Source organism: Dermacentor variabilis, unplaced genomic scaffold (assembly GCF_050947875.1).
Source record: "Dermacentor variabilis isolate Ectoservices unplaced genomic scaffold, ASM5094787v1 scaffold_16, whole genome shotgun sequence".
NCBI classification, from domain to species: Eukaryota; Metazoa; Arthropoda; class Arachnida; order Ixodida; family Ixodidae; genus Dermacentor; species Dermacentor variabilis.
Genome location: NW_027460324.1, coordinates 7,468,737 through 7,482,764, shown reverse-complemented (window position 1 = coordinate 7,482,764; position 14,028 = coordinate 7,468,737). Strand labels below are relative to the sequence as shown.

General features: G+C 53.8%; 1 protein-coding gene across 3 annotated transcripts in view; it reads left to right on the top strand.

Moving 5' to 3' along the window:
* LOC142568069 (uncharacterized) overlaps nucleotides 1–6,053 on the top strand; it is a 368,896-nt gene extending 362,843 nt beyond the window's left edge. For all 3 annotated transcript variants that reach the window (XM_075678155.1, XM_075678154.1, XM_075678153.1), the window contains one exon: nucleotides 5,395–6,053. In XM_075678155.1, the coding sequence (XP_075534270.1) occupies nucleotides 5,395–5,566 (172 nt within the window). In that variant the 3' untranslated portion in view covers nucleotides 5,567–6,053. The remainder of the gene's footprint in view (nucleotides 1–5,394) is intronic.
* The last annotated feature ends 7,975 nt before the right edge of the window (nucleotides 6,054–14,028 follow it).

The following is a 14,028-nucleotide window of genomic DNA, read 5'->3' as shown; positions in this document are numbered from 1 at the left end:
CTACTCCTTACTATTCAAACTCGGTTAAGTATTTTTAAAAATTTTTAGCATGCTTACGAGAGAGTGACAGCATCGGGCGGCATGGTGTCAGCATGTCATTTTATGTGTCAATCAGAAAATTTTGCAAAGGCACTCAAGGAAAACCGGGAAAATGCAAGGGATTAGGAAATGTCGACTTCGTAGACACTCTGTTTCTTGTTGAATAAAATACTTCTTACTATTCAAATTGGATTAAGTTTTTTATTTTTTAGCATGCTTACTAGAGAGTAACAACATCGGGTGACATGGTGTCAGCCTGTCATGGCCCAAAACAAAGTTCTGTGTCACTCAGGGAATTTCGCAACAGCACTCGGGGAAAACTTCGAAAACTCAGGGAATTTGGAAATGTCGGCTTGGTAGACACCCTAAACCAGTTACTCAACAACTGAAAGAGCACAGGCATTGTGCGGTGGTTGCAATGCTTTCGCCTTCGTCCGCGTAAAAACAACTAAGTGCCTCTTGCATTTTTTTCATTCTTTCGTTAGCTTTTTAAGTGGACTGTGCACTGTAATCTCAATACATAAGTTCTCAGAGCAGCATGTGCATAAAGAAAAAGCCACTGCAAGAAATTTTTTATGGTATTACATGTACGCCTTTATGTAACAAGTAGTTTCTTTTCAGGAATATGTTTTGTGCAAGCATTACTAAGTTGCACCTGGAAGTTGTTGTGTCGGTAGCGGCAGGCAAGTGGGGGCGCGCGCCCAGCGAACGCGCGGCGAGCGCTGACGCAGAGAGGGAGACGTGGAGCTAACTGCTCCTGATGAAAACCGGACTAGGACTGAGCTGGCTCGCGGCCATTTATTACTAAAAAGGACTTCACATGCCAGATGACACCTCCTGATTGGTCCAAGCTTGTCACATGACAGAAGGGGGTGCGCCATCTAGCTAGACTACTGCGAAACATAAATGTATGATAACACGGAGATCTGGTAGGGGGAGGCACTATACCACATCATCCCCCCCTGAAAACTAAGTAAGCATACAGTGAAACGCGCACACAAGACGCGCAATTAAGTCCAAAGACAAATTCAGTTCGTTCCCGCCCAAGTTCACACACACGCGTACCAGTCGTGGGCAGCAAAACACAGGCAGTCACTCAAAACAAAATCCGACAAGGAGCACGGCACAAGACTCACTGCACCGCAACAAGGAACACATTTTATACCTGTGTTAATGAAACATGTGAATTGCCTGAGACGGCAATACGCTCTACACTCAGAAAACAAAATCAAGCCACGGAGGCCGTTTTCTGTCACGGTGAGGACGCGTGCGTACCTCAGAAGAACTTTGGGGGTTACGACGCGTATCGGTCGACTTTGAAGCCCCAGTCGTCCCACTACTATTTCCCTCCCCCTGTTTGGACAATTGAATGTGGTTGTCGCTCAAAGCTGGAGAGGGCTGCCCAGAAAGCTCCTCTCGACGTCCCAACAAGTCCTGGGAGGCTACCGATTCCCCCACGGAATCAGAGACGACTGCTGACTGTGCAGACTCGGAAGTGATACAGTCAGACGAACTACTTAGCTGATGCTTATAACTATGAGAAGATGCTGTCACTACAGACGAGTCATCGGAATGACTATCCAGCTTTAAATATGAGTACAAGAAGTCTATCACTTGTACACAATGTACTACCTGCTGGATCCTTCATCACTAGGGTTAACTTAGACACATGCCACGTCTTCCCATCACAGTACAAAAGTAGATGGTCCTATCTGGGCCTTCACTGTACGAGGTTTACTGTATTTAAAAAATCCTTTCCTGTTAAATCTAATTCTGACGCTGTCTCCAACCTTGACACGAGCTGCCTGAGCACCTCTACGTTTGTCTACGTACTGTTTAGTCTGCCACTGTTTCTGCAAGACTCTTTCTTGAACTTGAGGCACAAGACTGTCCTGTTCCCGTAGATCTACACAGAGCCGCATGGTTCCATCCTTCTTGCGCACCACCACGAGTGGAGACACTCACTCAGAAGGCTTGACGCGCTCGATGACGTCGCAGTCCTCGACACGTCGCAATTCATTTGTTACCTGGTCACGGACAGCCAGGGGTAGTCGGCGCAACTTTGAAGATACAGGTTTCGCATCTTGCTGCCGATGAATTCGGTGCACAAAGTTGTTGAGACCCGACTCGTCACTGAAGAGGGGATCAAAACCCGAAGGCACACCTGTGGGGCTCTGTACTGAAGGAAGCAATGGTAGACGACATGTCAGCGACGTACCGTCGATCTGTATGCCCAAGCGTTGGATGGCGTCTAAACCCAGCAGTGATGTTCCTGTAGTCGTTACGTGGAACGTGACGGAGCATGACCTTTGGAAAAACTGGACAGTGGCTTGAAACAGGCCTTGAATGTCGATGCGTTGCTTGGAGAAATTTCTCAAGTCCACTGTTGTTTGTGACAGCCTGTGCTGTCGACCAAAGTGATTTCTAAAATCTTCGGCCGTCATGAATGACAGACTCTCCCGTATCCACCAGCAGTCGCATGGAGACGCCGTTAACTACGACCGGAACTTCCAAATCTTTTTTAGTTTCAAAAGCGCTTACCGTCAAGACAGACGCGGATGGCTGCCCTGCGGAAGTTGACGAAGACAGCGTCTCTGCGGAAGAGACGTGTTGCACCGCTGTTTGTATCTTTCGACATACCGAAGCGAAATGGCCCAACGTGTGGCAGGCGTTGCATCGCCGATTTCTTGCTGCACAATTCCTGTAAGACGCGATATGGTTCCTGCTGCCACACCGATCGCATGCACCACGGTTCCCGGAGGAGCCATGTGCGAAATGTCGACCATCTTGGCGGCTTCTCGGAAGAAGTCGGCCCTCTTGGCGGCTTCTCGGAAGAAGTCGGCCCTCTTGGCGGCTTCTCGGAAGAAGTCGGCCCTCTTGGCGGCTTCTCGGAAGAAGTCGGCCCTCTTGGCGGCTTCTCGGAAGAAGTCGGCCCTCTTGGCGGCTTCTCGGAAGAAGTCGGCCCTCTTGGCGGCTTCTCGGAAGAAGTCGGCCCTCTTGGCGGCTTCTCGGAAGAAGTCGGCCCTCTTGGCGGCTTCTCGGTAGAAGTCGGCCCTCTTGGCGGCTTCTCGGTAGAAGTCGGCCCTCTTGGCGGCTTCTCGGTAGAAGTCTGCCCTCTTGGCGGCTTCTCGGAAGAAGTCTGCCCTCTTGGCGGCTTCTCGGAAGAAGTCAGCCCTCTTGGGGGCTTCTCGGTAGAAGTCGGCCCTCTTGGCTCGTCGATGGAGCGCCAAGTTGAGCTGCCTCGATTCTTTGTATTTTTTCGGAGTCGAACGCGTGGTTCGCTCGATGCAGGGCTTCTAAAGAGCGTCCAATTTCTTCTGCCTTGTCCAGGGACAGGGTTTCGCCATGAGCTAAAACTTTTCGCGAACGCTGACGTTGGCTACCCCATGTATTATTTGGTCTCGGACGTGCTCGTTGTAGGTTGTGCCGAAGTTGCACTGTACAGCCTTCCTTTAATGCGGTCACGAATTCCAGGAATCCTCCCTCGAACTGCCGTCGACTGGTGAATTCGTGCCTCTCTGCCAGAACATTTGTTGACGCGGCGAACAGCCGGTCAAGCTGCTGCAAGAGTTTCTGGAACTCTGACCCTGGCGGGACCGCATCACTTGACGTTGACGCTGCGCCGGTCGACTGCCTTGCTGCTTCGCTTGACGGTGACGCTGCACCGGTTAACTGCCTTGCTGCTTCCTGCTCCTCGTCTGCAAAGTACTTTCGTTGTCCCTCACGCCCGAGAGCGCGGACGCTCGTCGCGCGTCCGTCCAGTCGCCACCGCCGGCCGCTTCGAGGTGGGCCTGAAAAATTTTTTTCCATCGATACCATGGAATTAACGGTGGCCCGGGCACTTCAAGAAAAACGGGAAGGTTCGCTGTAAAAGAAGCCATGCCGGGTAGCGTGCAGGAGACAGAGCAGGAGGCAAGCCGGAGCTCGCAGCAGGAAGGGGGCAAGGAAGAACAAAGGGGTCGGGCCGGCCTAGGCTCGGAATCCTCGCGACGCCAAGTGCGTCGGCGGCGTTTGCGTGCTATGTAGACACAGGAAGGGACGCTTCACTTACGAAACTCGTTGGTTTCCCTGGGCTTCAGTCGGAACCGCAGCGGGAATCCCATCTTCGTCGCCAAAAGATGTGTCGGCAGCGGCAGGCAAGTGGGGGCCCGCGCCCAGCGAATGCGCGGCGAGCGCCGACGCAGAGAGGGAGACGCGGAGCTAACTGCTCCTGATGAAAACCGGACTAGGACTGAGCCGGCTCGCGGCCGTTTATTACTAAAAAGGACTTCACACGCCAGATGACACCTCCTGATTGGTCCAAGCTCGTCGCATGACAGAAGGGGGTGCGCCATCTAGCTAGACTACTACGACACAAATGTATAATAACACGGAGATCTGGTAGGGGGAGGCACTATACCACAGAAGTCACTACACTTGGGTCATTATAGCTGGGTTTGAGTCTACTTATTTACGAATACGTAATGTGTTAAATCTGCATATTCTTCTGCACACATGCAGAAGCAAGCAAGGCTTACCGTTATGCAGTTTGGTTTATCACAGCTTGGAAACACTGCCACAAAACAGCAAGTTAGGATGATCACAAAGGGCACCAGCAATTGAAAAAGAAATTTTATGTTTATTTTTACGGCTAAACAAAACTCAGAAAAAAAGTCAGAATGGTGGAAGAACTGAAGGCAGAGACTTTATGTACAGTTGAACCTTGCTGTAACCATTAAACCTACACCGTTACTCACCGATATTAATGTTTCACAATATAACGAAATTGGTAAAATGGGCAGTCTGCTTCATTATATTGAAATTTTGTGCAATTGAAATTTGACCTGTTATGCAAAGAGTCACTGACAAATTTTCTTACACGAAAGGTCCGCAAAAATTGTCGTATTATCGGGTAAACGAAAAAAGAAAACCTGAATATGTAGATGTCAATACATTGAATATGTAGTCATCAACTACGGTTGTGTCTGCTAAATCTTTTTGGCCACTTGTGGAATAAAGTCTGCATTTTCTGGCAAATCTTATATTTCGACCTGTTGGTTACTTAGGTTTCTAGGTCGTCACTGTCGTGCCCGAGTTATCGGTTGGTGTATGCCTTTTTTTCTCTTCAAAGCTTACTTTGCTTGTCACATTGCTGGAGGCAAAAAAATCTGCCATGCATTTCAGCTCTAGTTCTCTCGTGAGTGTGTATCATTTTATATATCTGTCTATGTACATACTCCATAAATTGTGTTGCAGGGGCACTGTAGGGATATGCGTATTGCTGCTCCTGAATTTACTTGGATCTATTTCAACTGGAAGTCCCCATTGTCTTGCACACTTGTAGTGGGTAATGCAGTGAGCAACATGTTATTGCAGGTACTGGCAACAGGACCTGTGGAATCGCCTCTTCTCGACCCTCCTCAACATTCCCAGCTGCTCGACTCTGCCGGACCTCACACCTTTTGCACTGGAGATCCAGAGCCTGTTGCGGCACAGGTCACGTGCGCACGATGTGGTCGTGGAAGCTCTGCGGGCCAAGAACATTTAATTACTTTAACCCTTTCCTAAATCACAGTAAATTTTTAACACTGGCTTCGTACAAAAGAGCTTGTCTCAGTCTCAATTACAAAGACTGAGAGTCTGTAGTGTATAGCATTTTATTCCACTTAATGTGAATACCATTTTACATGTGCCAGTTTTCATCCTACTTTAAGTCCATGTGTCAAGAGATGTTCGAGGACATTAGAAGCACATTCAATATTCTGTAATCCTAACATCCATCATTTCTTATTGCACCATAGATTTCTACTCGAAAGTACCTTACAGCATCACTTGCATAGCGTAGCATGGTGCGCTGCACATCGTATGGATTTCTTAGTGTATTTGTGCCATAATAAAACGAAAAAATGTGTCTGCAATACTAGAATGTTTATCATCTATGCTTATAACTTTTTAGACCAGAAATGTTGTAAATGTGTACATACCATGTGGACAGGTGCTTCTTTGTGTGAAATAAACATTTATAACATTTTACAGCATTTTTTGTATGCAAATTCTTGCCCCCAATCGTGCGCGAGGCTCTCACAGCGGCTCACACGCCATTTCTTCACTGCAAGCAACCTTCTTGCAGGGTACGCTGTGCAAATAGTGTTTTTAAAAAAGTTACTTCAGACAGTGTTCTGGTGCCTTTCGTTCCTGAATAAGAAAACATAAATGCAATTGCCAAGTGCAAGTATGATTTCACAGCTATTATGTATATAAGCACATTCCTGCAGCATCTCTGGAAGCTGCCTTCCTAATTTGCATTACAGCTTTGTATGAACATGCGGGCAGCTTACTGAATAGTTTTCCACTACAGCTGCTGCACTGCAAGGAAGTGAGGCCTACAAGGTTTGCCCGCAAGGTAAGGCAAAAGGACCATTTATTGCCAGCACACACACTAATCCCATTGTTAAAACACTTGTGATTTATGAGAATATATCATGCTGCAGGAAAAATTCCTTGAGATCCACGCATAGCCACTTATAACAGGGTCCTTCGTTTTGAGGTAAAACTTAATAATGCCTGTTTGCATGCCAAACAAAGATTCTGTAAATATCGTCAAACCAGATTTTGCTCCAAACTTCTCTTTCGTAAATTATAATAATGCAAGTTTTAAAAAGACTAATGAACACTGCCCACATTTTGTAAGCAAGTGGTCAATACACAGTAGAATCAAATTGATGTGATCCCATTACGTACGATTTCCCGGCACCAATGTTTGCGATCGAGAACATAAAAAATGACTCAACACAGTTAGGTATAATTTTTCACCACTTAATATCTTTGCAGAAAACATCTTTCGGCACCAACGTTAAGTACATGGCCAAAGTGCGATCACACGAAGCATTTTACGGCCGCTAGATCCCATGTAAGCAAGAAACTGAGGGAGGCACGCACATATGGTGGCTAGAAGGGGGCACTGTGACGGGCGGTGTATCTGCACCGTATGAAGGAGAGGCGTGATGAGCGATGAAATTTCTCGGCACTGCTAGGGGCGCTTTTACCCAAGGAAATACAGAAAAAAACATTGTTCACAGTGGAGGAAAAGAACTCGGAAGCTTACCAGCAAGTATGGGGCCTGTAGGATGAGCAACAAAGAACGTCAAGCGGAAAGTCAGCAAGGCTGAAGTAATGTCATGGGTGGTGCCAATGGCAAAAAAACCTGCCATGAGTAGCTTCTTAAAAGGAAAAAAAACAATCAGGAAAGAAGCAATTCATGTTAACTCAAAGGGAAGCTCGTTACTTGTCTAAGCGAGATCAGGATGCCTTAGAACGTGCACCTGTAGAGCGAGATATAAGAATCAAGAAGCATGTGATTGCTGCAGTAAAACTAGGGAAACGATAGAGCATGTTTTATTAGAACGTGAAGATATCTGCCCAGCGGTCGATTTAGGAATCGCTGGCCTCCTTTAAGCTCTTGGGTTCAGCGAGAGCAGGGCGAAAGTAGACACTTCCGCAATAGAAATTAGTAAGCGGCGATTGGAATGGTGGAACAAAAGTAAGGAAACAACAAAAAGGAGACTTACAAAAACAAACTTCACAGTAGGGGGTCAGAAAATTTGGTTATGGAAATTCATCACTTTCTTTTTTTTTCTCTTTTTTAACCTAGGTAGGACATTGGCGGTACAATAACAAGAGCTTGGTGGCACAACCCACCGCCCCGTTCGAAAGAGACGCTCATAACATCCATCCATACATACCTCAGCTAAAAGCATAGAGTTTCTCCCTATAACAACTAGAGGCTAATCTGGCGCCACCGTCTATGGGAGTTTCTTAAGGGGGCACCGTGCCGCCATGGGAATGACGGTATATGTGCCTGCGAGGCTCGTGTTGGCTGGTGTTGTGAGAGGCTTCGTCTAAAACGTGGATATGGCTACATAAATAACGCGTTCTCAAAGTAAAATCTTCATAAAATGTTTCCATTCACGCATATTACATTTTTACTCACCCACGATGCATGACCAAGCTATGGTGGGCTTGAGGAGTCGACCCTCGATGCGCTTTTTCGCGCAGTCCGAGGTGCCCACGCGCGAAATGCCTAGCCGCGGGCTCGAGGAGTCAACCCTGGATGTGCTTATTCGCGCAGTCCGAGGTGCCGACGCGCTAAATGCCTAGCCGCGGGCTCGAGGAGTCAACGTTCGATGGACTTATTCACGCAAGCCGAAGTGCGACGCGCGAAATGCCTCGCCGCGGGCTCGAGGAGTCAACCCTCGATGCGCTTATTCGCGTAGTCGGAGGTGTCGACGCACGAAATTCCTAGCCGCGGGCTCGAGGAGTCGACCCTTCATGCGCTTATTCGCGCAGTTCGAGGTGCCGACGCGCAAAATGCTTAGCCGCGGGATTGAAGAGTCGACCCTCGATGCGCTTATTCGCGCAGTCCGAGGTGTCGACACGCGAAATTCCTAGCCGCGGGCTCGAGAAGTCGACCCTCGATGCGCTTATTCGCGCAGTCCGAGGTGCCGACGCGCGAAATGCCTAGCCGCGGGCTCGAAGAGTCGACCCTCGATGCGCTTATATTCGCGCAGTCCGAGGTGCCGACGCGCGAAATGCCTAGCCGCGGGCTCGAGGAATCAACCCTCGATGCGCTTATTCGCGCAGTCCGAGGTGTCGACACGCGAAATTCCTAGCCGCAGGCTCGAGGAGTCGACACACCACGCGCTTGTTCGCGCAGTCCGAGGTATCGACACGCGAAATTCCTAGCCGCGGGCTCGAGGAGTCGACCCTCGATGCGCTTATTCGCGTAGTCGGAGGTGTCGACGCGCGAAATGCCTAGCCGCGCGCTCGAGGAGTCAACCCTCGACGCGCTTATTCGCGCAGTGCGAGTTGCCGACACGTGAAGTTCCTAGCCGCGGGCACGAGGAGTCTACCCTCGATGCGCTTATTCGCGCAGTCCGAGGTGCCGACGCGCGATATGCCTAGCCGCGGGCTCGAGGAGTCAACCTCGATGCGCGTACTCGCGCAGTCCGAGGCGCCGACGCGCGAATTGCGTAGCCGTGGGCTCGAGGAGTCAACCCTCGATGCGCTTATTCGCGCAGTCCGAGGTGCAGACGCGCGAAATGCCTAGCCGCGGGCTCGAGGAGTCAACCCTCGATGCGCTTATTCGCGCAGTCCGAGGTGCCAACGCGCAAAATGCCTAACCGCGGGCTCGAGTAGTCGACCCTCGATGCGCTTATTCGCGCAGTTCCAGGTGCCGACGCGCGAAATGCCTAGCCGCGGGCTCGAGGAGTCAACCCTCGATGCTCTTATTCGCGCAGTCCGAGGTGTCGACACGCAAAATTCCTAGCCGCGGGCTCGAGGAGTCAACTATCGATGCGCTTATTCGCGCAGTGCGAGTTGCCGACACGTGAAGTTCCTAGCCGCGCGCTCGAGGAGTCAACCCTCGATGCGCTTATTCGCGCAGTCCGAGGTGCCAACGCGCGAAATTCGTAGCCGCGGCCTCGAGGAGTCGACCCTCGATGCGCTTGTTCGCGTACTCGGAGGTGTCGACGCGCGAAATGCCTAGCCGTGGGCTCGAGGAGTCAACCCTCGATGCGCTGATTCGCGCAGTCCGAGGTGTCGACGCGCAAAATTCGTAGCCGCGGCATCGAGGAGTCGACCCTCGATGCGCTTTTTCGCGCAGTCCGAGGTGTCGATACGCGAAATTCCTAGCCGCGGCCTCGAGGAGTCGACACTCGATGCGCTTATTCGCGCAGTCCGAGGTGCCGACGCGCGATATGCTAGCCGCGGGCTCGAGGAGTCAACCCTCGATGCGCTAATTCGCGCAGTCCGAGGTGCCAACGCGCGAAATGCCTAACCGCGGGCTCGAGGAGTCGACCCTCGATGCGCTTATTCGCACAGTCCCAGGTGTCGATACGCGAAATTCCTAGCCGCCGTCTCGAGGAGTCGACACACCACGCGCTTGTTCGCGCAGTCCGAGGTATCGACACGCGAAATTCCTAGCCGCGGGCACGAGGAGTCGACCCTCGTTACGCTTATTCGCGCAGTCCGAGGTGCCTACGCGCGAAATGCCAGCCGCGGGCTCGAGGAGTCGACCCTCGATGCGCTTATTCGCGCAGTCCGAGGCGCCGACTCGCGAAATGCCTAGCCGCGGGCTCGAGGAGTCAACCCTTGACGCGCTTGTTCGCGCAGTCCGAGGTGTCGACGAAATTCCTAGCCGCGGCCTCGAGGAGCCGACCCTCGATGCGCTTATTCGCGTAGTCGGAGGTGTCGACGCGCGAAATGCCTAGCCGTGGGCTCGAGGAGTCAACCCTCGATGCGCTTATTCGCGCAGTCCGAGGTGCCGACGCGCGAAATGCCTAGCCGCGGGCTCGAGGAGTCAACCCTCGATGCGCTTATTCGCGCAGTCCGAGGTGTCGACAAGCGAAATTCCTAGCCGCGGGCACGAGGAGTCGACCTTCGATGCGCTGATTCGCGCAGTCCAAGGTGTCAACGCGCGAAATTCGTAGCCGCGGCCTCGAGGAGTCGACCCTCGATGCGCTTATTCGCGCAGTCCGAGGAGTCGACGCGCGAAATGCCTAGCCGCGGGCTCGAAGAGTCATCCCTCGATGCGCTTATTCGCGCAGTCCGAGGTGTCGATACGCGAAATTCCTAGCCGCGGGCTCGAGGAGTCGACACTCGATGCGCTTATTCGCGCAGTCCGAGGTGCCGACGCGCGAGATGCCTAGCCGCGGGCTCGAAGAGTCAACCCTCGATGCGCTAATTCGCGCAGTCCGAGGTGCCAACGCGCGAAATGCCTAACCGCGGGCTCGAGGAGTCGACCCTTGATGCGCTTATTCGCGCAGTTCGAGGTGCCGACGCGCAAAATGCTTAGCCGCGATCTCGAGGACTCAACCCTGGATGCTCTTATTCGCGCAGTGCGAGGTGTCGACGCGCGAAATTCCTAGCCGCGGGCTCCAGGAGTCAACCCTCGATGCGCTGATTCGCGCAGTCCGAGGTGTCGGCGCGCGAAATTCGTACCCGCGGGCTCGAGGAGTCCACCCTCGATGAACTTATTCGCGCAGTGCGAGGTGTCGACGCGCGAATTGCGTAGCCGCGGGTTCAAGGAGTTGACCCTCGATACGCTTATTCGCGCAGTCCGAGGTGCCGACCCGCTAAATGCCTAGCCGCGGGCTCGAGGAGTCAACCTTCGATGGACTTATTCACGCAAGCCGAAGTGCGACGCGCGAAATGCCTCGCCGCGGGCTCGAGGAGTCAACCCTCGATGCGCTTATTCGCGTAGTCGGAGGTGTCGACGCACGAAATTCCTAGCCGCGGGCTCGAGGAGTCGACCCTTGATGCGCTTATTCGCGCAGTCCGAGGTGCCGCTCGCGAAATGCATAGCCGCGGTCTCGAGGAGTCAACCCTGGATGCTCTTATTCGCGCAGTGCGAGGTGTCGACGCGCGAAATTCGTACCCGCGGGCTCGAGGAGTCCACCCTCGATGAACTTATTCGCGCAGTGCGAGGTGTCGACGCAAGAAATGCCTAGCCGCGGGCTTGAGAAGTCCACCCTCGATGCGCTTATTCGCGCAGTTCGAGGTGCCGACGCGCAAAAAGCTTAGCCGCGGGATTGAAGAGTCGACCCTCGATGCGCTTATTCGCGCAGTCCGAGGTGTCGACACGCGAAATTCCTTGCCGCGGGCTCGAGAAGTCGACCCTCGATGCGCTTATTCGCGCAGTCCGAGGTGCCGACGCGCGAAATGCCTAACCGCGGGCTCGAGGAGTCGACCCTCGATGCGCTTATTCGCGCAGTCCGAGGTGTCGACACGCGAAATTCCTAGCCGCGGGCTCGAGGAGTCGACCTTCGATGCGCCGATTCGCGCAGTCCAAGGTGTCGACGCGCGAAATTCGTAGCCGCGACCTCGAGGAGTCGACCCTCGATGCGCTTATTCGCGTAGTCGGAGGTGTCGACGCGCGAAATGCCTAGCCGTGGGCTCGAGGAGTCAACCCTCGATGCGCTTATTCGTGCAGTCCGAGGTGCCGACGCGCGATATGCCTAACCGCGGGCTCGAGGAGTCGACCCTCGATGCGCTTATTCGCGCAGTCCCAGGTGTCGATACGCGAAATTCCTAGCCGCCGTCTCGAGGAGTCGACACACCACGCGCTTGTTCGCGCAGTCCGAGGTATCGACACGCGAAATTCCTAGCCGCGGGCTCGAGGAGTGGACCCTCGATACGCTTATTCGCGCAGTCCGAGGTGCCGACGCGCGAAATGCCTAGCCGCGCGCTCGAGGAGTCAACCCTCGACGCGGTTGTTCGCGCAGTCCGAGGTGTCGACACGCGAAATTCCTAGCCGCGGGCTCGAGAAGTCGACCCTCGATGCGCTTATTCGCGCAGACCGAGGTGCCGACGCGCGAAATGCCTAGCGGCGGGCTCGAGGAGTCAACCTTCGATGGACTTATTCGCGCAAGCCGAAGTGCCGACGCGCGAAATGCCTCGCCGCGGGCTCGAGGAGTCAACTGTAGATGGGCCTATTCGCGCAGTGCGAGTTGCCGACACGTGAAGTTCCTAGCCGCGGGCTCGAGGAGTCTACCCTCGATGCGCTTATTCGCGCAGTCCGAGGTGCCGACGCGCGATATGCCTAGCCGCGGGCTCGAGGAGTCAACCTCGATGCGCGTACTCGCGCAGTCCGAGGTGCCGACGCGCGAATTGCGTAGCCGCGGGCTCGAGGAGTCGACCCTCGATACGCTTATTCGCGCAGTCCGAGGTGCCTACGCGCGAAATGCCTGCCGCGAGCTCGAGGAGTCGACCCTCGATGCGCTTATTCGCGCAGTCCGAGGTGTCGACGCGCGAAATGCCTAGCCACAGGTTCGAGGAGTCAACCCTCGATGCGCTGATTCGCGCAGTCCGAGGTGTCGACGCGCGAAATGCCTAGCCGCGGGCTCGAAGAGTCGACCCTCGATGCGCTTATTCGCGCACTCCGAGGTGCCGACGCGCGAAATGCCTAGCCGCGGGCTCGAGGTGTCAACACTCGATGCGCTTATTCGCGCAGTCCGAGGTGTCGACGCGCGAAAATCCTAGCCGCGGGCTCGAGGTGTCGACCTCGATGCACTTATTCGCGCAGTCTGCGGTGCCGACGCGCGAAATGCCTTGTCACGGGCTCGACGAGTCGACACTCGACGCGCTTGTTCGCGCAGTCCGAGGTGTCGACGCGCGAAATTCGTACCCGCGGGCTCGAGGAGTCCACCCTCGATGAACTTATTCACGCAGTCAGAGGTGTCGATACGCGAAAGGCCTAGCCGCGGGCTCGAGGAGTCGACCCTCGATGCGCTTATTCGCGCAGTCCGAGGAGCCGACGCGCGAAATGTCTAGCCGGGGGCTCAAGGAGTCAACCGTCGCTGCGCTTATTCGCGCAGTCCGAGGTGTCGACACTCGAAATTCCTAGCCGCGGGCTCGAGGAGTCGACCCTTGATGCGCTTATTCGCGCAGTCCGAGGAGCCGACGCGCGAAATGCATTGTCACGGGCTCGAGGAGTTGACACTCGACGCGCTTGTTCGCGCAGTCCGAGGTGCCGAAGCACGCAATTCGTAGCCGCGGGCTCGAGGAGTCGACCCTCGATGCGCTCATTCGCGCTGTCCGAGGAGCCGACGCGCGAAATGCCTAGCCGCGGGCTCGAGAAGTCGACCCTCGATGCGCTTATTCGCGCAGTCCGAGGAGCCGACGCCCAAAATGACTAGCCGGGGGCTCGAGGAGTCAACCCTCGCTGCGCTTATTCGCACAGTCCGAGGTGTCGACACTCGAAATTCCTAGCCGCGGGCTCAAAGAATCGACCCTCGATTCGCTTATTCGCGCAGGTCGAGGTGTCGACGCGCGAAATTCGTAGCCGTGGGCTCGAGGAGTCGACCCTCGATGCGCTTATTCGCGCAGTCCGAGGTGTCGACAAGCGAATTTCATAGCCGCGGGCTCGAGCAGTCGACCCTCGATGCACTTATTCGCTCAGTCCGAGGTGTCGACGCGCGAAATGGCTAGCCGCAGGCTCGTGGAGTCGACCCT